Source organism: Psammomys obesus, unplaced genomic scaffold (assembly GCF_907164565.1).
Source record: "Psammomys obesus unplaced genomic scaffold, mPsaObe1.curated_primary_1811, whole genome shotgun sequence".
In the NCBI taxonomy this organism is placed as follows: domain Eukaryota; kingdom Metazoa; phylum Chordata; class Mammalia; order Rodentia; family Muridae; genus Psammomys; species Psammomys obesus.
The window spans coordinates 3,196,907-3,223,115 of record NW_026590062.1 but is presented as its reverse complement, the minus strand read 5'-3'; the positions used below and the strand labels follow the sequence as shown (position 1 = coordinate 3,223,115).

The 26,209-nt window shown below is 51.3% G+C and overlaps 2 protein-coding genes and 1 long non-coding RNA gene across 3 annotated transcripts in view; 1 reads left to right on the top strand and 2 right to left on the bottom strand.

Moving 5' to 3' along the window:
• Sart3 (spliceosome associated factor 3, U4/U6 recycling protein) overlaps positions 1-1,690 on the top strand; it is a 29,249-nt gene extending 27,559 nt beyond the window's left edge. Inside the window, exon 19 of the mRNA XM_055606101.1 lies at positions 810-1,690. Within this exon, the coding sequence (XP_055462076.1) occupies positions 810-981 (172 nt within the window). The 3' untranslated portion in view covers positions 982-1,690. The remainder of the gene's footprint in view (positions 1-809) is intronic.
• A 1,856-nt stretch (positions 1,691-3,546) lies between these two features.
• Positions 3,547-8,438, bottom strand: Ficd (FIC domain protein adenylyltransferase). The gene is made up of 3 exons (XM_055606412.1): positions 8,135-8,438; positions 7,059-7,402; positions 3,547-6,190 (listed from the first exon to the last, which is right to left on the bottom strand). The coding sequence occupies exons 2-3, from the start codon at positions 7,345-7,347 to the stop codon at positions 5,115-5,117; spliced, it is 1,365 nt and encodes a 454-aa protein (XP_055462387.1). The 5' UTR covers positions 7,348-7,402; positions 8,135-8,438; the 3' UTR covers positions 3,547-5,114.
• Positions 8,439-21,916: 13,478 nt separating this feature from the next.
• On the bottom strand, positions 21,917-25,701 carry LOC129676122 (uncharacterized). The gene is made up of 3 exons (XR_008720023.1): positions 25,643-25,701; positions 24,336-24,509; positions 21,917-22,182 (listed from the first exon to the last, which is right to left on the bottom strand). It is a non-coding gene; the product is annotated as an uncharacterized LOC129676122 (long non-coding RNA).
• Positions 25,702-26,209: the final 508 nt, after the last annotated feature.

The following is a 26,209-nucleotide window of genomic DNA, read 5'->3' as shown; positions in this document are numbered from 1 at the left end:
AGGGATGGTGAGTTAGGTCAGAAAAGCAGGAATGTGGTCCTTGTTTCACTGGCCAAGATGTGCATAGCAAGGCTTTAGAGGGACTTGGCCCAAGTGGCATGTGGTGGAGTTTGCACTTTTTTTTCTTGGTGGAACTGGGGATGAAACCAGGCCTTATGAGTGCTAGGGAAGTGTTAGGTTTCTAGTGCTGGGAAGAAAGGGTTCCCATGCTTACCTCTTAAGGCTAGTCCAGCATCAGAGGAAGCCAAGAGAGGAAGCTGGGGCAGGAACTGAAGCAGAGGCTGTGGAAGGACACTGCTTACCGGCTTGCTCTCCATGCCTCACTCAGCTGCTTTCTTGTAATACTTTTTTTTTGTTGTTGTTGTTATTTACATTTATTTTATGTGTTATGAGTATCTTGCCTGCATGTGTGTCTGTGTACCACATGTGTGCAGTACCCACAGAGGCCAAAAGAGAACGTCAGTTGGGTGCTGGGAACTGAGCCTGGGTCATCTCAAGAGCAGCCAGTGCCCTTAACTCCTGAGCAGTCCCTCCAGCCCCTCAGCTGCCTGCTTTCTTTCTTTCTTTCTTTTTTTTTTTTAATGTAAAGAAGGTGGCTTGTTCAAGTGCTTTCTACTTCCCAGCTGGAATCTAGGGCGAAGGGTGCCTTGTGGTTCCTGTTCTTTCTGTTCTTGGTTTGAGGTTAGACCTCAGCCTTGTGCATGCTGGCCCAGCCACATCTGTTTTGGTCTGATGGTCCCATTGCCTCACAAGTCCAGTTGGGGCCATGAATCTGTGCTTCCAACGGGCCGTTGTGTTTGTTCTTCTAGGCGCGGGAAGGGAAGGACCCAGCTCTCTCTTCTTCCTCGAGCTCTGCAGCGCCAGAGTGCTGCTCCTCAGGCTGAGAACGGCCCCGCTGGGCCGGCAGTCACCACCTCCGTGGCCACCGAGGTTCCTAAGATGTCCAATGCCGATTTTGCGAAGTTGCTTCTGAGAAAGTGAGCAGGACTCTGCAAGATGGGAAATGCCTTACTTACTCCTTCATGCTGGCCAGGCAGCCACTGTGGGCCCTGGAGGCAGAAGGGCTGAACACTTGCCTGGGCTCCCACAGATTCTCCTCTGCTATAGATGGGAAGGGAAAGCCTACACTGAGCATGGCGGTGAGGAGTGTTCCCTCACATTGAGGGCGGAGGCCAGTTGCTCTGCAGGCTGTCCCGAGGTACTTTAGTGTCCTAACAAGGAGGGACCTGGTTTTGGGCCCACTTGTCCTGATACTTCCACCACCTCTGGCCCTTTTTCTACGAACCCCTGCCCCAGCCCTACACAGCACGCGTGCCCATCACTCTTGAAGTCTAAAGGATGAAATGGAAGATGCCCATCACTCATCAGAGTGGCCAGTGGAGTGAAGTGCAGGTGGGGTATCACAGAGATCACATCTGATGGGTTTTGTCCAAAGAGGCTGTGAGTTTTTTATTATGTGTTTGTAATTGACACCTTGACTATTTTATGTTTCCTAAAAGCAGAATGTCTGTGACATTTGTTCACATAGGAATTGTGTGTGCCACCTGCTGTGGACCATGTTCTTTCCCTGATGGCTGGAGACCTGTGTCCTCTGCAAACACTTGTGTCTAAATGCCATGTCTAGTGCAAAGTTGAGTTCCCCTGTTTAGCTTTATTAAACTGCAGTTCTCTTAGAGAGAAGCCTTGCGAAGTGTTGCTGGGTGTGTGCTCATTACGGTGTGTGTGTGCGTCCTGTATGTCACCTGCTTTCCTCAGTAGTGGGTGTTAACAGCTGAGCAAGCAGTCCCGTCACTCTGATTCTACGCTCAGTGATGCAGTGACATGAAGCCTTGAGTTTCTGGTGGCCTGACGCTGCTGGGAGTTTTACCTCTCACCTTGTGACGGGTAATTCCTCCCTTGAAAGCCCTTCAGCAGGGTCAGGGAGAAACTACCCATGATGTAAGAGCACTTCGGAGGACAACATGAAGGAGCCCTGCATATGTGCTGGATGTCGCTCTTGTATGTGTGTGTGTGTCCATTTGTCAGGTAACAGAACCGAGGTCTCATGCATGCTGGGCAAGTTCTCTGCACTTAAAACTTGGAAGAGAGATTTATTTTTGTTTTTATTTATTTGTATGCATATGGTTTGAGTATATGTATATGCTATGTGTGCAGAATCCAGAAGAGGGCATTGATGGGTCCCAGCAGCTGCTGGGAACTGAACCTCGGTCCTCTGCAAGACCAGCAGGCGCTCTTTAACCACTGAGCATCTCTCCAGCGCAGCCTACATTAAAAGTGTTGTTAAAGAATTCACACGTGTGTGACTGTGGGTGTGTACAGCTCTGGCGTGTTTGTGGACAAGTCTGAGGACAGCTTTCAGGAGTTGGCTCTCTCACTTCCACCGTGGGGTCCTAGGATGGCTCAGGCTGCCTGTTGTAAGGCTGTCACGCGTTCCACCATCTGCTGCCCAGCCCTAAGATGCTTTGTTGTTGTTGTTGTTTTTTTTTTTTTTTAACTTAACATTTAAAAAAAAACCCTTAAAATAAGATTTGTGAGTTTTGCCTGCATGTGTGTATGAGTGCCATGTACATGCCTGGTGTTTAGAAGAGGCGCATGCATGGAGTTTAGAAGAGAGATCCCATGGAACTGGAGGTAGAGGTGACTATGAGCCGCCATGTGGGTAAGTTCTGGGAACAGAACCCAGGGCCCCTGCCAGAGCAACAAGTGCTCTCAGCCACTGCGCTGTCTCTCCAGCCCCTTAAGAGGAGCCACTGCTGTGTGCATCCTGGAGCTCTTGGCATCGAGCTCCTGGCCCTCCTCTCTTGTCTCAGCTCTGTCCACCTTTCATCAGTCACCCTGCAGCAGTGACGGGCAGTGCAGACTACAGTACATGTACTGCCCTTAGGACCTAGCCCAAGTTCAGCTCCCGTCTGTACCATTAGTTTCCCCTTCCTATAAATGTTGTTTTTAAAATGCAGGCTCTCCTCCATCTGTGACATAACACACAAAGACCTTTTTCTAGGCTGTACCTTTCAGTTAGACACCAGCTGTGGCTAGCGGAGCTGCTCTGTGGTGTGGGCTCCTCCTGGGCCCATCTCTGGGGGGGTCCTATGAGGCAGCTGAGAGGAAGTGTGCTCCACTGGCCTGTGAGCTAATCCCATTGGGTTCACGTGGCTTTTGATAGTGTCACAGAAACCGCCTTATTGTGGCTAGTACCCAGGTGTGGCTTCATGCTCTCCACAGGGTTCATGGCACAGCTGAGCCTTTCCACACAGCAGCAGGGCCCGCTGGGTAAACACTTAGTACATTCACTCAGGGCAGGCACGCTGATGAAGCAGGTGTCCAGGAAGCCTAGAAGCCTGACAAGCTGACACTCAGTGGAAGGAGTGCTCTACTCCTGCAAGCTGGCCTGACGTCTGCATGGAGGCTACACACAGTATGTACATGTAAAGAAAACAGCCCGTGAACCAGGTGGGCAGATTCTGGGTTGCTGTGACTCTGGGATCTGTTCTCAGAACAGGAAGCACAGTGGCAGCTCAGAAGTCCCCGGATAAGACAACACGATCATTGCTTATGTAATAAAATACTTTATTAGAACCAGTAACTCGTTAAGGTAGTATCTTTCACGTGTAGCTAAAGTGCAGGTTCCCCCTACAGGACAGAACAGGCATCCTGTAAGGTGCAGTGTGCAGAGGGGAGGCGCTTGGGGCTGCGGCGGTGTGCGGTGTGACATGTCGCTGCAGGCCTGCAGGGCTGTCGTGTGGTGCTGCATGCACCCATCTTTTCAGTTTTTCTCTGCCCCTCAGAACACTACCCCTGAGTAGGTTCTCAACACTGGACACAGCAGTCTGCAGCACCTAGCAGAAAATTTGACACCTGGCCTCAAAAATCAAACAAAGGCAATGTGGTGTGTGACGTGCAAATGCTGTCTCAGAACAAAACCCAGCCATTAGGGCACTTAAGTAGCAGCAGTCAAATTGGCACTTGGCCATGTATGATTGAACAAAGTTTATTTTTTTCTAAGATGACAATTTGAAATGCGCCTATCAGGCATGACACCATCACTTTACAACCTACCTAAAGGGAATGCTGGACCCTGTAATGGCTTCATAGTGAATTAGAACCACAGGACAAAGGGGCGAGGCTGGGCTCTGGTCACAGGTGTTTGCTCCCTTTGAACTATTTTATCAGAACTGCTCATTTGGGGTTGATGTGGTGTCTTAGATACATTGTTTTGTAATGTTAGGGAAGGTGCCCGGGGCGTGGTGCGTGGTGGGTAGCGTTGTACCACTGGGTCTTGCCTCCAGGCCCTCAAATATGTTCTTTAGGGTCTACGTGCTGGAGACTTGTGGGAGGTGAAGGCAGACCTGTTTCATGGCTTGATGGATGGAGTACCTTGGCAAGCTTGGAGGACTTGTAGCCTAAAACCCCTGGACTCGGTTGATGCAAGTGAAGCACAGGAGAAAGCTAAGGAAAAGCCACGCTGGCTGTCCTCCTCAGAACAGTCTGGATAGGGAAATAGTATCCCCTGGCACTCAGGTTAGCAAGTTAGTGGCTCAGAGGGGCTTTGGGAATATGCAGTCTCCCGCTGGAGATGGCAACGTTTGCTTCCTGTCTCCAAGGGCTGCTCTGCCAGTAGAAGCTGCCACTACAGCCTCCTAGGAGTGAAAGCCTATCTCATGGAAGGGCGAGTTCTGCCTGGGATTGTAGTCTTCCCCTGAGGTCACTGGACCCCAAAGTATGAGTGATCCCTGTGGCCCTGGGCTTTGCCCCACAGATCTGGCCCCCTTGCTTCCGCCCTTAGTGCAAATTCTGTCCAGTCACCCAGGCCCAGGGCTTTAAAGGAACATTGCTGTCCTACTGGGTGCTGGGATCACCACAGGCAATGTGGCCATGGCGCCATTCGGCACTGCTAGCTTGCTCACTCACAAAAAAAAAATAAATAAATAACTTGGCTGAACTATAAATTATCCTAAAGATAGGCCAAATAATTTAGTTTTCTTTCTTAACTAAAAAACACCTGGAGGTAAAGAATATCTAAAGGTCTCCTTTTGCTTCTGTGGAGAACTGTTTCTAGAAAAGTGCTCTCTGGATGCTGTCGCCCTGGCTTTTCTTCACCAAGGGAAGGCCAGTGGTTAGGGCCTCACAGGAAGTGTCTCCTTGAACCCAGAATGGTTAGGCTGGGCTTCCGGAAGTGCCACGGAGTACTCAGTGGTGGCGAGGAGCAGTGTGTCCAGAGTGACCTCTGTACACTTGGCAATGAATCGGATGAAAGGCCGCACGTCACCCTCATTGGCAACTTCCAATACGTGGTAGTACTCAGACCTCTGCTCCTTGCGGATGGTGATGGGCGGGTACCCCGCCTGCATCAGGATCAGGTTCATCAGCAGGCGGGAGGTCCTCCCGTTGCCATCTATGAAAGGGTGGATGTACACAAGTTTGTAATGGGCTAGGGCTGCGAACTCAACCGGGTGCAGATTCATGGCGTCCTCCGAGTTGAGCCACTGCGTGAACTCCTGCATCTGCTTCTCCACGTCCCGGGGGTGGGGCGGGATGTGGTGTCCCACCAGGACCTGGGTCCTCCGGAACCTGCCGGCCTCCACCGGGTCCACGTACCCGAGCACCCTCCTGTGGATCTCCAGCATGTCGTCGATGGTGACGGAGCCGATGCGGGAGACCAGCGTGGTGTTGATGTACTTCATGGCGGCATGCATGCCAATCACCTCGTTCTGCTCCTCCAGGCTCTTCCCTGGCACGGCATAGCGCGTCTCTAGGATGTGCCTGATCTCTGACAGGGTGAGGGTGTTGCCCTCGATGGCCACCGTGTGGTAGATGTGGTGGTAGTAAGTCTCCTCCATGACCCTGCGCAGCGCTGAGCTCCCCTTGGGGATGGACATAACCTTCTTCACTTTGCTGTCGATGATGCTGAAGTACCTTTGGTCGATCTCCTCCACGAGTGGCAGCGTCCGATCCCGGTTGACCAGGGCTTTCTTGTGGAAGGGCGAAATGGTCAGTGCCCTGGTGTACAGGTAATCCGCCTGGATGATGTCCTTGTCTTCTTCTGAGAAGATGCCGAACTCATTGAGGGCATCTACGTAGCCAGGGTCCATCTTGAGAGCGTGCAGGAAGAGCTTGTGGGCTTTCTCCCTCTTGCCTTGGCGCTTCATCTCCAGGGCTTGATTTAGTGCAGCCTTGGCTTCCAGCTTCCCTGCTGGAAGACAGCCAAAGAGGCCTGATGAGGAGGGTGGGCTACAGGTCTCCCAGGGACGCCACCACAGTCATGACAGTTTTTAAGCCCCAGGTGTGCTGTGGGCTGTAATGCTGGTCACTGTGTCCTCTGCCACTCTGTACGCTGGGAGCCACGAGCTGGGCTCCTTGCCCCCTGCCTTTTGCCTGGGCATAGACAGTTTGAGCATTTACTACCTGCATGCTCTCCCTACACTGAGGCTGCTCTGGTGTCCGCCTTCCTTGAGCCCCTCCCTTCAGGCCTAGGAGTGCCAACACCTTCCACTCAGGTAGTCCCTGGGCCCATCCCATGCCTGGACTGTTTCTGTTTTCTGGCAGTCCTGGGCACGGGCCCCAGGCCCTTCTACACCCCAGGCATGTATTCTGTGAGAGCCAGCCTGTGCTTCTAATGATTGATTCCAGTTTGTGGTAATGTCGGGTTGTCACCACTGGGGGCGTTGTGCTCTCGGCATGCAGCAGCTGTGCACATGGGGCACGCCAGTGGTGGGGCCTGACTTTGGATCCAGCCCTCTTCCCAGCTCTGTGCTGCCCTGGAGGATGAGGACCCACACTCAGCTTCCCCAAGTGTGTCTCCCAGTTCCAACCCTTGTAGTTTCCGGCCTGAGCATTGTTCTTCTCCAATGCATTTCTTTGAACCACTCCCACTTAGAGCTGAGATGCAGCCGGCCCCACCCTTTGTGCGTCTCCCTCCACCCGCTGGGACACCTGTCCTTGGTCACTTGCCAAACTCGAGTTCCGGACTGCCTCCTTTGCCATAGCACCCTCATGCCTGCACACAGGGCACCGCAGGCACACTGTAAATACCCATCCTAACGGATGGCCAGTGCACTCACCTGGAGATGCTTTAGTCTTGGCTGTCAGCAGCCCCACGTCCCCAGAGGTGACGCTGAGTTCCGTGGATGGGCTGGTGCACTTGGTGGCCCTGTCCAGTTTGCTCCTGAGCAGGTGGAAGCCTCTCAGCACAGCTAGATACTGCTCTTCCACGGCTCCCAGCGGCAGCAGCAGGGCTAGCAGTGAGCCCAGGGCCATGCTCAGCAGCGCCAGCCACAGGAAACGGCCCCAGACTGAGACCCATTTGGGTTCAGCCACTGCCATCACCGACGCCATCGGCATGAGTGGCATCTGGACTACGGGCTTGGCCCAGAGCGCATGTCCCGTCACAGAGGAAAAGCAGAATCTGTGAGGAACCAAGCATCGTAGAGAATGAGGCAGGGGAGTGGACCTGTTCCCAGTAACGTGATTTCCTGGTCCCTACGGTGTGATGATTCTCCATCACACCGTAGGGACCAGGGAGAAGGGGCTTCGTGGTGGAGGGTCAGCCGTGAGAGACTCATTCTAACTGACCCCTAGTCCTCCTGGGTAGTTTGACAGGAATCTAATGCATTTACCGAGCACTTACTATGCATAATCTTAGACTACAACCACAGGAGGTGATGTTTAAAAACCGCCTTCTCCAGATGCGGAAAGGGCTCAGAGGAGGGAAGTCGGGAACTTTCTCGGCCGACACTAACCACAAGTGTCTGTTGCCACAGGAACACCTAGTGTTTGGGCCACCACTCCGGCACACGCCCGTGTACAAACACCACATTCTTTGATAAGAACAAATGTCTGGTATCCTTATGTTACCACACCAATACCGTCTCAGGGCCCACAGTGTTGTGTCGCTCCTGGCCTTCCTTTCCTGGCTTGTTCATCACGGAGAGGCAACCCAGGGCCTGGGCAACAGTGGGCGATGTCCACTCAGTGAGGGCGGACACAAGCTTGGGGCTGGCATGGGGAGCGAGGGGTCAGGCATGCAAAGGCCCTCTTGCCAACAATAAGCATTTATTGGGCAACTATGGTGTGCCGGGCGCTGCGCTGGCCGCTAGCCTTGCATGCTGTCAGCCCCCCGTTATGAAGAGCAAGCTACCTGTAGCTCCGGTTTACAGATGAGGGATGCCGCGGTTCTGACTGGCGGCGCCGGGGCTCCAGGGTCTTAAGCGCCACGTCATCACTGCGCGCGGCCTGTGCAGCTGCTCCAGCCCAGCATGCTGGGCTTACTCCCAAAGGGGGAAACTGAGGCTAGGCTTGCTGCAAGATTCCTCTGCGAACTGGCCCAGGGCTCGTGCCCTCAGCACCATCCAAGCCCGCGCGGCGGTTGCTCGCCTCTACGGACGCAGGCCCCGCCCCCGGCACCTCGCTATTGGACGGCCCGTCGCCCTCGCCTCGGCGGATCGGCCTCCTCCATTAATCCTTCCGTCGCGCTTCCGGGTTCTTGAGTTCGCCTGGGCCTCCCCGGGAAAGGCGCACCGTGTGCCGCTCCCATTGGTTGTCGCGTGTGTGCGTCACGTGCCGGGAGCAGCCAATCAGCGGTAGGGGGCGGAGCCGAGCCAGGGGGCGGAGTCCGTGGGGTGTGTCGGGCTCCGTTTCCTCTTCCACTGCTACCTTGCGTTGCCGTGGGTCCTGCGCTTCGTGTGCCTCAGCTTCTCTGGGGTGCAACGGCGGTAGTCACGCCGCCCAAAGTTTTCCACCTCTTGGTCCCCGGTTTCGGCGTTCGTCTCTTTTCTTTACCCTCTCTTGTTTTCTCTAACCTGTTTTTGAGACAGGGTCTCGCGGTGTAGCTCAGGCTGGCCCGGACTTAACCAGTCTGGTAGCCGAAGCTGGCGTAGAATTCACCGGGATCCGTCTGAGCCGCCATACCTCCCCGACCTTTTTAGTTTGCATTCTCTGGAGGGGCCACTTTCGGCCTCATGGCTGCCAGAGAGTTTTCCTTGGTGCAGAGCTTCCATCTTGACCCTCAAACACGGGAACGAAGCATCCAGGGCCTGCTCCAGCGATCACCTGCTGGAGAAGTTAACGGGCACACTCGGAGTCAGACTCTCGTAGATTCAGATTTTACCTTCAGCCTCTTTGTGACCTTTTGAGCAAGTTACTCCCTTCTGCAGTATTCCCGACAGCAGAATGGGACAAGAGCCCATCTTTCTTAATTTTTAAAAAAGTTTTATGTCTGCCTGTGTGTGTGTCAGCTTGCCAGTGTGGGCTTTCTCCTTCTACCATATGGGTTTGAGGATTGAACTCAGGTTTCAAGCTTTTCTTTTCTACCTACTGGCTTCAACCTGCTTTAGCCCTTAGGTTCTGGATTTGGGAATCTGTGGGGCCACACAGCCCTGGGTTCAAATCCCAGCTCTGCCACTTGCAGACTGGCTTGAACTGACTTGAGGGTGCCAGTCGAGTTTGCCTCTTCGTTGCCTGCAGGTAATATGCTGATGGAACCTTTTTACACTTTGATTTGATTTTGAGACAGTAGCGCACAGTGGTCCTGAACTCACTGTGTAGCTCAGGCTGGTCCCAACCTCCCCAGTGGTAACCGTGTTTCCTTCTCTTGGGGTTTCAAGCGGGAGTCTATACTTCTGAGAAATGGCATATTTGATGAATATAGCCTGTCGTAGTAGTGCTATTTTTTTTTTCTTATGCTGTTGTTCTACAGCCTTTCTTTTATGTAGCCCTGGCTTCAGACTCACTGTGTAGGCCAGGTTGGCCTCAAATTCAGAGAGATTCTCTTGCCTCTGCCTCCCAAGTGATGAGGTTAATGTGACCACCACACCCAACCTACCAGAACAGTTTGAAAAACACCAGAAGGTTATTACTTCATTATTTTTTTCCTCCACAGAAGAAGGCTCCAGAGCTGCAGGCTGTCCTGCCCCTAGGAAGCCCCCACTGTACCCTCATGTGCGTCATCCCAGTTGACAGAAACCACTGACTCGCAGCACCGAGTACGGAGCCCATGTTCAGACCAGAGTTGGGATTTATGCTGGGAGTCACCTATGGTGACAGGCTCCAGAGGAACGTCGTGAGGTGACGGAATGGCTTCCGTCCTTGTCAGCTCTTTATATCTAGGAACTGGCCCCCAGTTTTCTGCCTCCCAGCTCTACAGTGCACATAGTAAATGCTCAAGAAACTCTGTCACTTGAATCGAAAATACAAGCAGAAAGACAAACTGTAGAGTTCTTGGGATTCAAAACTAGGATGGTGATTGTCTTGGTGGTTTTAGGGTTTATGTTTCGGCAGTGAAACACCATGACTACAAAGCAAGTTAGGGAGAAAGGGTTTAATTCAGTTTATACTTCTCATCACTGTTCATCATTGAAGAAAGTCAGGAAAAGAATTGAGACAGGGCAGGGACCTGGAGTCAGGAGCTGGTGCAGGGGTGCTGCGTGCTGGCTTGTTCATGGCTTGCTTGGCCTGTGGTCTTTGTCCTTTTTTTAAAATATTTATTTATTATTATTTATTTCTCATATATACAGTTCTGTCTGCATGTACACCTGCATGCTAGAAGAGGGCACCAGATCTCGTTATAGATGGTTGTGAGCCACCATGTGGTTGCTGGGTATTGAACTCAGGAACTCTGGAAGAGCAGCCTGTACTCTTAACCTCTGAGCCATCTCTCTAGCCCTGTTTTTTGTTTTTTGAGACAGGGTTTCTCTGTGTAGTTCTGGGCTATCCTGGAACTCATTCTGTAGACCGAGCTGGCCTCGAACTTAAGAGATCTGCCTGCCTCTGCCTCCCCCATGCTGGGATTAAAGCGTGTGCCACCGCCACCTGGCTTCAGTCTGCTTCCTTATAGAACCCAGGACTGCCAGCCCAGGGATGCTCCACCCAAAATGGCCTGGGCTCTCCCCTGTCAATCACTAATTAAGAAACTGCCCTACAACTGGATCTTACGGAGACATTTTCTCAATTGAGTTCCCTTCCTTCCAGGAAATTCTAGCTCAGTTGTTCTCAACTTGTGGGCAGGGACCCCCACGGGGGCAGCATATTAAATTTTTCATTGCAATTCATAACAGTAGCACAATTACAGTTACGAAGTAGCAACAGAATGATCTTCTGGTTGGGGGTCACCATAGCAGGAGGGACTGTATTAAGCATTAGGTTACAATGTAGTAACTGCATTCCTAAGGTTGGGAACCACGGCCTTAGCATGCACCAAGCTGGCCTCACAGGAGCCAGCGCAGTGGTTCTTGTGTTTAACCTTTGATCAAGGGCCTTCAGCATCCTTTCTCAGCATCCCCTGAGTTTTCATTCTGACGCCCTGAGTAGTAATGTTATTGTAAAAGCCTTCCCCAGGGGAGGCAACTAGTGTAGAGGCCAGTCACAGAAGAAAAGAGGGCTCTCAGGCCAGACTGATGACCATTCCCCCCCGCAAGGCCACCACTCCAGGCAAGTCGCTTACTGTCTCAAGTTAAGGGGCAGAGGCACTCAGACATAAAATCGCCACGCTTAGAGCCCTCCTCTCTCCAGGGCTTCTCGGGAGACCGACATAAATAGCCTCTAATGAATTTAGGCCACCAGAGGTAAATCCAGAAGTTCTGAGGGCCCTGCCAATGAGGGAGACACACTGGGGAGGGGTTGGGACTGTGAGGAAGCCGAGAGCACAGGGCTCTCTCCGAAGGTGCCCACAACTTTTATGCTGGGTCCAGTCTGACAGTTGGCTCCTGTAAAGCCCAGGTTCTCAAAAGACTCATCAAGCCTGGATCGTTAGGTGAAATTGCCAGAATTTTAAACAGTGAGTGTGTCTGTGGGCCAGTTTATAATCTGAGAGAAGCAGATCTTGGAGGCTTGGGGTGTGTGTGTGTGTGTGTGTGTGTGTGTGTGTGTGTGGCAAAGGGGTGAAGGGGTGGAAGGGAGTATGATCAAAATATATTGAATAAGAAATGTGAAATGTAACAGTAACAAAACCCAAACCCACAAAATGTTCGGGGGGTCGCGGGGGGGAGCGGGAAAGCGAGAGGGAGCATCAGGGCACTGGGTGTTCTGCTGTCTGGACACCAGGGGGCGGTAGCTCCCCTGGAATGGCTTTTCTGCTCCAGTCCCTCTGGAGACGCTGCAGCGTTTTTTTTGTTGTTGTTGTTTTTTTGTTTTCCTTGCTGTGCTCTCTCTGCACTGGGCTGTGCTGAGTGCAGAAAATACGGTCCCTGAAGTGCTATTGAAAAGTTGGCTTTCTCTGTCTTAAGCATTCTGTATTATGTAGAATTGCCTCCTTGCGGCACAGGTAGGAGTAGGAGGTTTTTTTGTTTGTTTTGTTTGTTCCTAAATGCTTACCTTGACACATGACAAAGAACCTAGAAAAATGGCTGTGTGAAAAAAATGTGCTCATTATGAAAAACCAAACACAAGTCTTCGTGTTTTCGCACATCTGTCAGGTTTTTCCAGTGGGGGTAGACGTCGTGGTTCTAAAGGACAAACCTAGATGAGGTTGCCCACATACATCATTTAAAAAAAAAAAAAAAAAAAAAAAGAGCACTCAGCTGGACCGTTGAGACAGTGGTGCCTCTGTTAAGAAGTGGTGGCACACGCCTTCAGCCCCTCCACTGGGAGGCAGGCACAGCCAGATCTGACTCTGAGACTAGCCTGGTCTACAGAGGGAGTTCCAGGGCTACACTGAGAAACCCGGTCTCTAAAACCAAAAACAGAGCAATGTTTTTGTTTTCGTCTTTCTTGAGGCAGGATCTTACTGTATGGCTCCGACCAGAGGTCTGCCTGCCTCTGTTTCCCAAGTATTTTTTTGGGGGGAGGAGGCAGAGAGAGTATCTGTTATGATTCATCTTTGGAAGCCACATGCTGTCTCCTTTGCTCTTGGTGTAATGTGTGTGTGTGTGTGGGGGGGGGGTTTCCCTGTGAGAGTTATCATGAGGCAGGGCCATCAGGGTCATCTTGGAGCCTCTGACCGTACACCTGCGCCCCTTCCTTCATCAGGCCCAGCAGGAATTCTGCCGAGTGGTCGAGGCTCCTGATCCAGGCCGGGAGGCCTTTGCAGGGGTGTTCGGAAACTCCCACAGGTGACCATCTCCCGAGCTATGAATGGGGATGACTTTTAAACGGCTGGAAAAGCCTAAAGATGCAGCCCATGGACATGGGGACTGGCTCAGGTGGTCAGTGTGCCCGCAGCCTCCCCAGGACCTGACTAGGGGATCTCTCCTTCTGCCTGGGGACAGTAAATCAGGAGGCACTGGGGTCCCAGAGGAGCCACCCCATAATCTCTGGCATCTTCAGACCTTCTCCTTCATCTGCTCGCCATGCCCAGGGCTGGGCAGAGGGGTTCCACACCACTCTTTACCTTTGCTTCATCCGGATCCCAGAAAGCTCTGTGCTAGGAAGCTCATCGTTGTCATAGTAATGGGAGCTGTGGAAATGAACACAGTCGCCTGCCGGCCAAGGAAGCCAGGCTTTTCAGTATGTATGGTGTCTCTTTCAGTGAGTTTTCCTGGGAGGGCTTTGGCCAGACCCCAAAGGAGTCTGGAAACGAGGAAGGAGCCGAGGAAATGCCTTTAGTTACTGGGAAATGAGCTCGGCCCTAATCAGAGAGGTTGGTGGGAGTTCTCAGGGAAAACCAGATGTAAGTGGAGTGCCTAGGCAACCTTCTCTTAAACCGACAACCCGGGGCTGGGATCCATGGGTAAAGTGATTGCCACGTAAACACGGAAACGTTCAGAATGTGGTACCCCCGGCTTCTGCAACCTCAGCACACCTCCATTTAGACAGGAGGCTCACGGGCCAGGTAGACTGGCATGCGCAGCAGAGAATGAGAGACCTGCCTCCAACAAGGTGGGAGCTGAGGAGGCCTCGCACCCAGCTCGTTCTCTGACCTCCACATGTGCTCCCTGTCCTGGCTAGTTTTTACGCCAACCTGACACAAGGTATAAGTCACCTGAGAGGAGGGAACCTCAACTGAAAAAATACAGCCATAAGATCAGGCCGTGGGCAAGCCTGTGGGGCATTTTCTAAATTAGTGATTGATGGGGAGGGCCCAGCCCCATTATGGGTGGGGCCACTCCTGGGCTGGTGGTCCTGGGTTCTATAAGAGAGCAAACTGAGCAAGCCATGGGGAGCAAGCCAGCAAGCAGCACCCTCTGTGGCCTCTGCATTAGCTCCTGCCTCCAGGTTCCTGCCTTGGTTGAGTTCTGAACGAACCCTAATAAGATATCAATCTTTTGCCTGGTTCTAGAGAACCCACCCAACCCAACCTAACTCAGGACCCCAGGACCCTGTGATGACCCCAGACTGTATGACCCCACTGGCTTTTCATCTGACAGACCTGTTAATTCTAGGTGTCAATTTGAATGGGCAAAGGGGGCCCAGATAACGTTGAACACGTTCTGTGTAGCTGAAGATGACTTTGAACTCCCGGTTTATCTACTTCCACCTCCTGACTGCTGGTTGTAGGTGGATGCCACCATGCCCGGTTCATGCTGGGCGTTGTCATGCAAGCCGTGCAGCCTCCGCTATCTCAACCCACAGCACCTGCCTCTCTCTCTGTTGTATTTCTTTAGGGAATCCTGACTAATATACACTAGACGCACAGTACCGTGGTGACAGAGAGCTGCCCCGTGGTGCTGGTAAGTTAGGAAGGCTGATGAGCAAGCGGGATGATGACGTAAGACAAAATCAAAAGTGACAGTGGGCTTTCTACCGGATGACTAGTTGTTGTTGTTGTTGTTGTTGGGGGTAGAAGGCCTAGGAATAAGGGGGCATTTCTACTGGTGTTTACAGCAGGGAAAGGAGTTGAGGAAGTGGGGTTGAGAGTAAAGAGAAAAGAGCCTGCTATGCTTGCTGCACAGCAGCATTGTGGCAACAGGAAACGTGCATCCTGCAGAAGCCTCTTCCCTCCCTCCTTCCCCCTCTCGCTTTCTCCCTCCCTCTCTCTTTTCCCCTCTCCTACCTCCTCACAACCAGTATTTATTGAGCAGCTACTATGTACTTAGGATACAATGGTGAATGGTGCATGAACCTAGATATATATAGTTCCCGCCCTTAGATTTTTTTCCCAGCACGGTCCTTGGTTCCATCAGGCACCAAGGACAGACGTTTAGTAAGAGGAGACTAATTTTGGGTCAGCTCACCGTGGGCAGATCTGGGTGGGTCTCCACAGATTGCTTTGTGGGTGCTTCTCTGCTTCTCATGTTAATTGCTCCCTCCGCCACTATGGAAATCATCTCCAGCAGAAGCAGCCTCGTCCCTGTGATGTGTGAACTCAGGCTGGCCTTGATTCACTTGCGGAGAGCAAGCAATTCTCGGTGTGTTTTTGTAAGGCGGGGAGAATTTATGTACTGCTAAGTTTGATGTATTGTTATAAATTATGCTTTGGTTTCAGGCCTGTGCAAAAAAAAAAGTTCAATGCTTCTTTGAGTTCTGGAAGTACACTGTAAATAATTTGGTGCTTCTCGGCTGGCAGTTTCTCTGGGCATATGAAGTGGTGTCAGTATCTGTATCTTAGGGGGGACGGAGGTGTCCCCCCCATCCTTTATCACAGCAGGGAAGGAGTGCCTAGTTCCCTGGGTTCTCTGGAGTCCTGGAGGACTCAGGCTGTGTCCTCCTGGTCTCGCGTCCTTCTGCTCCCAGCTGACCAACTGACCAAGGGGCCCTGTGATGTCAGCATTTCCCCCCATGCATTCCCACCCAAGTCATGCTGCCGTGACAAGACATCAGGGACAGCTGAGTGGTGCTGGGCAGCTCCCCCGATGATGGCAGTCAGCTTGTCCTTTGGCAAGTGCTTTTGTCTGCTGAGCCACCTCCCTCACGACCCTCAGGCCTTAACTTTAAAAAATAAACTTTAAATCATTGAGATAATAATTACACCGTTTGTCCCTCCAGTCCCTCCTGTACGCCCACCTCTTGCTTTTTTTTTTTTTAAATTATCACATATTCCTAAATGCATAAATGCTCAGTCCGCATAATGTTCCCTGGATGTATGTTTCCAGGCCTGGTCATTTGTTCTCCAGCTGGTTCTCCTGCCCTCAGCAACCCGTACTTGCCTGCAGTGCTCTGTCTGAGGCTGAAGCCTTGTGAACTTTTTGATGTCTGCCTTAGCATGTCTATTAGTATCTTTCTCGTTCAGGTCATGTTGGGCAGCCATGTGCATGAGATCTCACATGTGTGGCTTCTGACAGTCCTAGGAGACTCAGCCTCAAGGCAAGCTCCCAGACCCTCCTGCTCTTGTGCTCTCCCTGGCCCCTCTTCTGAGATGTCCACCTAGCCCCGGGTGCAGGAATCCTGTTGTGGATGTGTCCATTGGGACTGGGCTCCACAGTTCTCGTTTTGATTGGTTGTGGTTCTCTGTAATGGTCTCCATTTGTTACAAAGAGTACATTGATGCGGGTGAGCAGTACATCTATACATGGGTATAAGAACAAACATTTAGAATGGAGTTAGGGTGCTGGAGAGATGGCTCAGAGGTTAAGAGCACTGGCTGCCCTTCCAAAGGCCCTGAGTTCAATTCCCAGCACCCACATGTTGGCTCACAACCATCTACAGTGAGATCTGGTGCCCTCTTCTGGTGAGCAGGCACACATGCAGGCAGAATGCTATATAAATAATAAATAAATCTTCAGAATGGAGTTAAGGGATCATGCTGGTTTAGTAAAGAGGCATTTGTAGGTTCTCCTACAAATGACTTCATTAGTCCTGGGTAGGTGGCTTACTGGTTTCTCTCTGGGCCTTAAGTCAATTAGAGAGCGGTCGGTAACTGCCAAGGTATGAGTGCCACTATTGCACCCTTAGCGATATCATTGCCGCGCTGATCATTGTTATAGTCCATAGGCAGCATGGCAGGGTAGGACAGAGGTTGGCTGCTTCCCACCTTTGGAAGCTTGCATGACACCTTCTGGTACCATGAAAGCTAGTCCTCAGGGAGGAGTCATCCAGGTTCTAGATCAGGGTCCCCTGTGTCTGAGGTTCACGGTGTCTTCAGCAATAGAGACTTCTACCTCTAGGAGATAGCAATCATCTACAATGCTCCGGGAGTCTCTTGGGTAACCCTGACCAAAAACTCCAAGGGGGCCCTTTGGGACCCGAGACCTAGCTTTCACACTTGGGGCTCTGGGATGAGCCTCACAGCCCCACACACTGCCAGTCTGCTCTCTGCTTTTGGATCTGCTGAAGGCTGGGCCTCAGCCAGCATGAACTTCCTCACGAGGGCAGACCACGTCTTCTGAATCCCTGAGGCCAGAATGAGCCCTCCCCTCACCTCACTGCTCTCGGGCATCGTGTCACAGTGAAGAGAGACACAAGTAACACAGTGGTTGAGCATGGCATTGAGTGCCCATTTCCTAGATGGGGAAACTGAGGAGCTTGGGCAACGCAGCTGTGAAAGATCGGGTTTGGGGGCCAATTCTAGAGCCACACTCTCAACGGTGATGCTCCTGGGGGCGGATGGCAACAGTGAAGTGAGATGGGGTAGCCAAGATGTCTGTGTCCTCAAACCCGCACCCCACGGACGGCACGAGCCTTATCTCACAGAAGGTGACACCATAGAATGTCCAGCGATTCCCCAAGTGTGTCATCATCCAAGCAGTGTAGCAGCAGCCACTAGCCATCAAAGATAAAAAAAAAAAAATGATTGGAGTTCATTAGACCCCCAAATGTCATCCTCCTCTGTTTTTATTTATTCTGTTTTTATTCATTCAATGAATGCTTTACTGAGCATCAGCCATCCCCTCTGCCAGCGTACGGCCAACAGCTGGAGGAGAGGACACACTGCTGTGTGTGTCCCCACAACACCTGCCCCAAGGGGCTCGACCTACAACAGCACAGTGCCCACAAGGACACTGAATCCACGGTGCCCACACTCCATGCCCCCTGCCCGGAGATGGTGGGATGATTGTGAGTAGAATCCTGTGGAATCCTGTGGAATGTCTCGTTGACTCATCCTGTAGGTCTTTGGCGGGAGTGTCAATGACTCGGCCGTGTTAGGATCAGTGACATGACTGTGACAGAGCCCCCTGATGAGCCACTGAGAAAACTGTGTAGCGTTCTGGTGGTGTCTCATCTAAGATGCTGTCCTGGCTGTGGCTGTTGCCTGCCGCCTTAGGCAGGGAGCTGGGAGAGCATCTCTTGAGCTCTCACCTGGGCTCTTCAGTCGATGGCTCTTCTGGACCAGCAGGTGTCGCTGTTGAGAGGCAGAGGGCTCGTGCGAGTACCAAGCTCACTACTAGAACCTCCCTTGTTGGATTTGTGCCGTGGTTGTCAGCTCTGCTTCTGTCCTCAGTTTCCCTACCTCTCAGAAACAGCTCAGGCCCGTGTCAGCGGTAACTTTCTGTGTGCATCCAAAGCTCACAGAGGCTGTCGTTCCAAGGCAGGCCATGCAGCTGGTTCTGGGATGGCACTCAGAACCTCTGCCGAAGGATGCTGCACAGCACAATCCCTCCCTCACAGGCCACAGCTGGAGGTGGCGGCTGCAGCAAGGGACTCGGAGCATGTGTCCTGGTTGCATGCGTCATGAGCCTTGGTTGTTCGGTCACTGGCTTGGTGGATTGTAAGAGCAACCCAACATGGCCTAGCCTGTTCAAGACAGGGTGGGTGAGAGCAGGGGTTAGGGGGAAGAACAGAATCCAGAATTTCTCAGACAAGGCCTGTTCATTACAGGATGGGGTTGGGCTGGGCTGGGGGAGGGGCAAAGGATGGACTCAGCTGAGCTGGGAAGCTCAAGGGTGAGGCTTGGTATGGATCCAAAGGCAGAGGGAGAACAGCCTAGGCTGAGGGTTGCTGGGAGTCACCACTTAAGGACTATCACAGCTTGATGTTAGAGAATAAATTCTTTCTATTCAGCTCTCACAAAACACTCTTCAGGGTACACAAAAGCCTGCCTTTACCATCGCCAAGGCTTTCACTGGCTGTAACAGACCTGGCCACATGGTGTCCAGCTGGCCCCACAGCAGGCTTTTCCTCCTGCTGCTCCAGGGCCCTCAGTAGGAGGCAGATTGCATTTAGATGTCCCCAAAATGGCAAGAAGTAGCTCTGACTTCTTCCCCAGCCTTGCAGAGTGGCCTGGGCTCAGGCAGAAGGGCGCTTTAGAAGACCGCAGGATGAGTCACTCGGGGAAGACTCTCTTCTTAGGGGGAACCATGGGTAGGAAGGGGAGATAGCCATGCAGGCCAGCACACAGTTCTCGGAAGATCTGAGCCTTGCAGGTAGACACTTGTCACCGAGGACATGTGACAGAGGTCAGCTCAGCTTTCCCTGGAGAACTTAGTTGCTGCATGAAGGTGTTCGTGTGTTCTGCCTTGGGATTTTGCCCCCATCGTCCAGAATGGTAGCCATCAGCCTCTCAGGGCCACTTACACTTCAATGCATTAAAATTAGTTACAATGAAAAGCAAAACACAATGAAAAGAACCCAGCCCCATAAACCACATTTTCAGTGTTCTGTGGCCCTGTGTGGCCAGTGGTCATGCTGTGGAGCACCGCCAACATCGCTGTGGATTCCGTTGGCCAAGCTGGAGGTGGGGGTGCTTTCAAACAAAGTTGGGGTCTTTCCCAGCCTGACATTTAGGAGCCTGGATTGTATGCCACCTCTGTCTTCGGCTGAGATGAGGACCTGGGCTGGGGGGGTGGGGTCTGAACTTCGAATAACCTCTCAGCTACCCCCTTGCATGGACTCCCCCCAGGACTGTGAATTGCGTCACTGGCTAATGGTTTCCTGAGCAGAAGAAAGCATTCTAGCAACACTAGATGTTTGTCTACCGATGCTGTCTTGCCATTCGCCGAAGGATGCTTTCCCAGTGGCCAGGGCAACACTCATTCTGGGCACTGCACAGCTGTCTTGGGTATCCAGATGCAGTGGGTGTAGAAGGGTGCGAGATACCCACAGAACCTTCTACAGGTGTCCATCAGGTGTTCTACAAGTGGCTGGAGAGAGTTAGTGGTTAAGAACCCTGGCTGCTCTTGCAGAGGACCTGGGTTGGGTTCCCAGCACCCACATGGTTGGTCACAACAGTCTGGAACCCCACTTCTAGGGGATCCAACACCCTCTTCCGACCCTCACGAGGCACACACATGGTATACACACACACATACAGGGGAGCAAAACACCCCCACACATAACGTGAAAAACAATGCCTTTTTAAAAATAGTGTCCAGAAAGTGGCCAGACGGTAGTGGGGTTGGGACGTTGATTCTGGTGATGCCGTGGCCGTGCTTATTGTACCCCTGTTTCCTCCTCTTTCAACTCATCCCTCTCTACCCAGTTCCTTTGAGATACAAATCACACCTGGGAGGTCAGAGGACTGTCATGATCTTGGGACCAGCCTGGGAATCACAAGGGGTTCCAGGTCAGCCTGGGTTAGAGTGAGATCTTGTCAAAAGCGAACGGAGGTCATAAACGAAATCCTTCCTCCCCCCCCACCCCCCCGCACCCACAGGAGCACTACCCACGTCTCATTATGCCATGCTTGCCAGCTGACTTAGAAGCTGAAATCTGAGGCCCCATGTGTTCACATGACCTCCCCAGCCCCCCACCCCCATCCCTGTGTTAGCTTCCTTCCCAGCCCCATGTTGTACCTTTGTGGCCTTCATCACTGTTGGGGACCATCTCCTTGTTTGCACTCTGGCTATGCCCTGTCATCCCCCCTGGACTGTCCACGTCATGGGGGAAGAACATGATTATTCTCTTCTTCAGTTTATGCCCAGGTTTTGGCATAAACTGACCTCCAATGAACACCAGAGAGAAGTAATGGTCTTGTGTAGGGGCTTACCTTTTTTCAGCCTCAATTTTCTCACCTGTGAAATGGGAGCCCACCACATGATTTTCTAGGATGATGATAAACAGAAGCAGTTATGGATGTTGCACAGCATATAATGGGCCCCAAATGAACAGTTACCATGGTGGTGGAAAGCAGGGGCCTGGGGATGTAGCTCATTGTCAGAAGACTTGCCTAGTACCTGGGAGGCCGTAGGTTCAATCCCCAATACAGGAGACAATAAGTAGAGAGTTCGATTCTGGTGTCCTCTTACCTCCACCCCTGAGGAAACTGAGAAACAAGCTGCTAATATGATGTCCTATGAGTACAGTAGGTCACAGATCAAGGTCATGACAGGACCATCAGTACAATGTACTGTCTCTTGAGTCTCTTTCAATCTGGAACATTCCTTAGTCTTTGTTTGACACTTGTGACCTGGACCAGACACTGTTTGGCTTTTGTAAGAGGGTCTTGTGTATTCCAGGTTGGCTGTGAACTCACTCTTGGCTCTGTCTGGGTACTGGGGCTACAAGCACGTGTCACTGTGTCGTTTGACTTGGACAGTTTACAAGGGAACAGGTGCCACTGCCTGGAAACCGCCCCCCCCCCCCGTGTGTGTTTGTCTGTTTCTGTGTGATTATGTCCCAGCTGGTGCATCTCTGAGGAGAATGGCAGGAGAGAGATGTCTTGTCCTCTTGGGGTCCTGACAGGTGGCCTGTGATTTTTAGATATCCTGTCACTAGTGATGGTCACTTTGATCTCCTAATTAAGAGGTGTGTTGCACAGAGGGTGTCATGGTGAGGATTTCTTTCCCAGCAGTTGAGGGCACTGGCTGCTCTTGCAGAGGACTTCAGTTGGGTTCCCAGAAACATATGTTGGCTCACAGCAACCTGTGACTTTAGTTCTAGGGGATATGATGCCCTCTTTTGGTCTCTGTAGGCACCAGGCACTAATGTGGTGTACAAACATACATGCAGGCAAAGCACTCATACATGTTAAAAAACAAAACAAAAGTCTTTGAAGCTAATCTTTCTTTTCTTCTTTTGAGACAGGATCTCACTATGGAGCTCTGGCTGTTCTGGAACTCACTATGTAGACCAGGCTGTCCTCAAACTCACCTGCTTCTGCCTCCTGAGTGCTAGGACTAAAGGCCTGTGCCACTGCACCTGGCTAAGGCTAAATCTTTTATGAGCCATCAAATGTTCACTTCATTTATTCATTTATGTATGTGAGAAGAGAATTGTTCTTTGCTGTTTCATTGAGTGGGTTGTAATCTGTTGGTACTGTCATTAATTTTGATGCTTAAATTGCCTCATTGGGCAGTGAAGGTCCCTTCAAGCTTTCTTGTCTCTTGACTTCTGTGGTTCTTTGAGTACTCCTTCCTTCCTGGAGCAAGATGGTCCTTTGCCTGAAGAATCATTGGCATCAGGCCTCTCAAGGGAGTCCTGCTTCAACTTAGCAGAACATACCTAGAACAAAGATCTTGGTGTCAGATGTCTTTGCTGCTATTGGCATGTCATGACAGGCCCCCCAGTGGACAAATGCAGTGTGTGTTTGTGTGTGTGTGTGTTTTCTACATGTCCTTTCTCTAGATGAAAGTCTCGTGGATGACGAACTCCTGCTTCTCTCTCTAGCTCCTTCAGTCCACCTCCTTTCAGGGATGGCTGAAGATCTGTTATCCTCCTTAGATTTCATCACTGGACTGTTGGAACCATTTTCTTGTTAGAGCTGCCCCAGTGGCCATCCTGGTCTTCCACCTTGCTAGGGGGCTCAGGTGTGCATCTCATCCCCATCCCTCCAGGGTTTGGATTTGCTATTGTGGCCACTGCCCTGGTTGTGAGTTCTCTGGGGAGCTGCAGGACAATAGAGTACACAGGCTGAGCCTCTCCTGGTGGCCTGGCCTGATCTGTTAGGAGGCCTGTCTTAGAGGCCTGTGGGTGCATTTAAAAATATATATATATATTCATAAGCTACTTCTACCCAGTCCCCTCTCAGAGGTCAAAGCCATTAAAAGGCCCTTGACAATCATGCAAGAGCATTCAGAAATGGATGGCTGATTCCAAGGGCCATGTCATTTATCCTCCTCCCCCACAGAAACCTACGGGAGGAGAAATGTTGCAGCTGAAACGAACCTCCATTTGCTTTCTATAAAGAGGAAAATTAGCTGCTCTAATAATCATGAATATTAATGTGCAGCCAATTTCACTCAATTAAACTGATGACTATAATTTTGCCTTAGCACTTTTTATTTCGCACTTCACAGGGGCCATTTCAGTGGTGCGCAGTGTGTGTGGGTGCTTTGACCCAGCCACAGGTTCGGCTTAGCTCCCTCCCTCACCTCCCACTCCCCCCCCCCCACTTCCTCTCACAACGGACAGACCCTCTCCTGTCGGCTGCACCCTTCTCCTGGACGCGTCGCGATTGTCCAGCTTACTGACCTGTGAGTGGTTTCTGTCTGGCTGTGAGCAACAATGCCTCTGCGTGGTGGTGCTCATTGCCACACACACTCCCTGGCCACAGTGAATGAGCCACCAGGGACCTCCAGGGGAAGGGTGTTTTCCTGGAAAGTTGTGCATTGTGATGGAGAATGAGAGCTGAGTGGTGCTTTGGGTGTGTGGGCTGCCCTGCTGGCTGCTGTCACAGGAGTGTGGGAGTGCAGAGAGAAGCCCTGCAGGGCAGGTAGGGAGGGAGCAGCATCTGCTGCCCACTCCTCAGGGCTCTCCTGAGTCCCAGGCCTCTCCATACACTTTTGCATCTTTGTAACAAAGCCCTGGTTTGTTTCTTTTTAAGACCATTCAATGTATTATTTAAAAAGGTGTGAGTGTGTACGTGTGTGTGTGTGTGTGTGTGTGTGTGTGTGTCGCCATGCCTTTGCACCACCATCACAGCCTCTAACCCTCTGGAACCAAAAGCCGAATAAACACTCTCTTTCATAAGTTTCCTTGATTGTGGTGGCTTATCACCACGATAGAAAACTAGCTAAGACACCGGGCTATCTGACCCATGAGCTTCTGGGTGATTCTCTGGTTTGTTTCTGCCTTTCATCTTGCTGTAAGCATGCTGGGATTGCAGAGGTGTACCATTGCCTCTGACTGTTGGATTCTGGGGCTCCACTCTCAGGCTTTCAGGCTTGCTCAGGTGCTGAGCAGGGACACTGGGTTACATCTGACCGGGACAGCATTTTTTGAGGTCTATCGAGGGAAACCCCGGGCAACTCAGAGAAATTCCAGAGTTGGGAGGTCTGGATTCTGGCTGTAAGTCCGGTGCTTCAGCCTGATGAGCTCCCCTCCCCTCCTCCCGCAACAACAGGCGTGGGGGTAGTTCAGTCGGCCTTGAGATTGAATGTGTCTTCGAATTGTTTGGTGATAAGCTTTAAAAGTATAAGCCAGGACTCAAAGCCTGCACAGAGTGATTCTGCAGGAGCAGAAAGAAGGTTCCAGGAGCTGGGAGGCTGCTCCCTCCCTCCCCAGCAGGCTTTGGGAAACTGTGAATTCACATTGATGACAAAGGTCTCTGTTGGTAGAGGGAACAAATACAGCCCCCACCTCCAATATTCCGCTCTCTGGAGAAGCGAAGACTAACTGTTCCTTTCCTCCCTCCCCTTCCCTTCTCTCTCCCTTACCTCACTACCTTCCTCCTCCCTCCTCCCTCTTGGGTCCTCCTTCCTCCAGCAGCTTTCCCCGTCCTCGGAGCTTTCCATGGTCCTGAAGCCAGCCGGGCGTCTTTTTATCAGCTGTTCACAAAGGTGGTGGAACAGTCTCCTCTCCCTGGGAGTTCTCCCCACTTTTCCTCAGCTCTGTGGAAGAAGAATGCATGCTCTTCCAGTCATGTTGCCAGTACGTTGGTTGCCATAGCAGCAAAGAGGGAGGATGAAAGCCAGGCGCTCACCTAAGTGGAATTAAAAGCCACCCTCTTAAGGAACAAATAATGGTTCCAGGAGGGCCCTGAAAACTGGAGAGCATTGTTTTTTGTTTTTTTTTTTTTTTTTTCTGGTGGGATGAGGTTCTGGGAAGGAGAAGGTGTGGGCTGGGGGTGGGGTCTATAAGGGCTTTTCACAGGGGAAAATGCATGATGGAGGTACCAACAGAAATGACACCTCACAGTACCACCTCTCTTTAAAAATGGTGACATATTTCAGAATGTCGGTGGAGTCTATAACTATAGGCTATATAAGGGGGGAAAATCAGAAGTTATTTGAATGTTGTCTACAGGAAGCCTCTTTGTTGACTGGGCCTTCTCCTGGTCACTTGGCTAAAGCAATGCATAGACCATGACCCCCTCCTCCTCCTCCCAAGAAAGCACTGGTTCCTTATCCTCAGTGACAGTGACAGCCTACAGAGTCAGCCCTGGGCTGACCACAGTCACAGTCACTTCTGGGGACAGCATTCAAGAGCAAATGGTGACTGCGATGGCCAAAGAGCTGTCATTTTTTTTTTTTTTCTGACTAGAGAAGGAATGTGTTTCAGCACAGGCAATTTCCCTTTTCTACCAGCAGGAAGGGCTGTGCTTATTTACAAAATCCCAACGATTAGTTTTCTGCCTTATAGACCCATAAGGCAGCCTGAGATAGTGACTGGCTTGAATAGTCTCTACACTTTACAGAAGATGCATATAAGGCCCAGAGAGGCGAAGTAGCTCTCGAGAGTTCACACAGTTAGGAAGTGCCACACTTGAGATTTGAACCCAGCTCACCTACCATTCCAGGGAACCCAGCTTGCTTGAAGCCAAAGGGGAGGCACTCTAGGGACTTTGCCAGTCAAGAGTATCTTTGGATCATAGAGACTTGCAGAGAGAGGCTTTGCTTTGCAATAGCTGCTCAGTACACAGTGAATGGCTGTGAGCCTCAGGGTCATAAGGAAAGCCTGGCTTCATCCGGTCATCCTGGAAAGGATAGTTTGTTAGTTTGTTTGTGTGTTTGATTTTACTTACCCTCTCACACGCCGCAGGGCTGGGTGGTGATGCTGGCTTGAGAATTAGTTTTACAGCCCTCTGAGATGCCATGAGAGACAAGAAAAAGGGTATCACCAATAGTTGTGCTAACATGGAAGAAATCTCCGGGGCCCATCCTCAGACAAAGGACCACAGCCAACTAATGACTTCTGAAGAGGGAGAATTAGTCCTTCCAAGAGACAAGCCTCCTCATTGGTTCTCAAACACCAAGTCGTCACCCCTGAAACCACACACACAGTTAACACTAAAAGATCAGCAGATTGGATTTATATATTCGTGTGTGTGTGTGTAAAACAATAATAATCAAAAAGAGGCCATGAACTTGAGAGGGATGAGGTGGGGCATAGGAGAAGATGGAGGGGGTGGGGTTACAGAAAGGGGGAAATAATGTAGTTCTTTAAAATAAAAAGAAAGCTAACTTAGAATGTAGACAGAAAAACAGCAGGTGAACCTTCAACGTAAGAGTTAAACCTTCCGGAAGTTAAAAAAAAAATTAGGGGCCAGGCAACCTTAGAGGTCAGGTTTGTCAACTCTCAGAGCAGAACG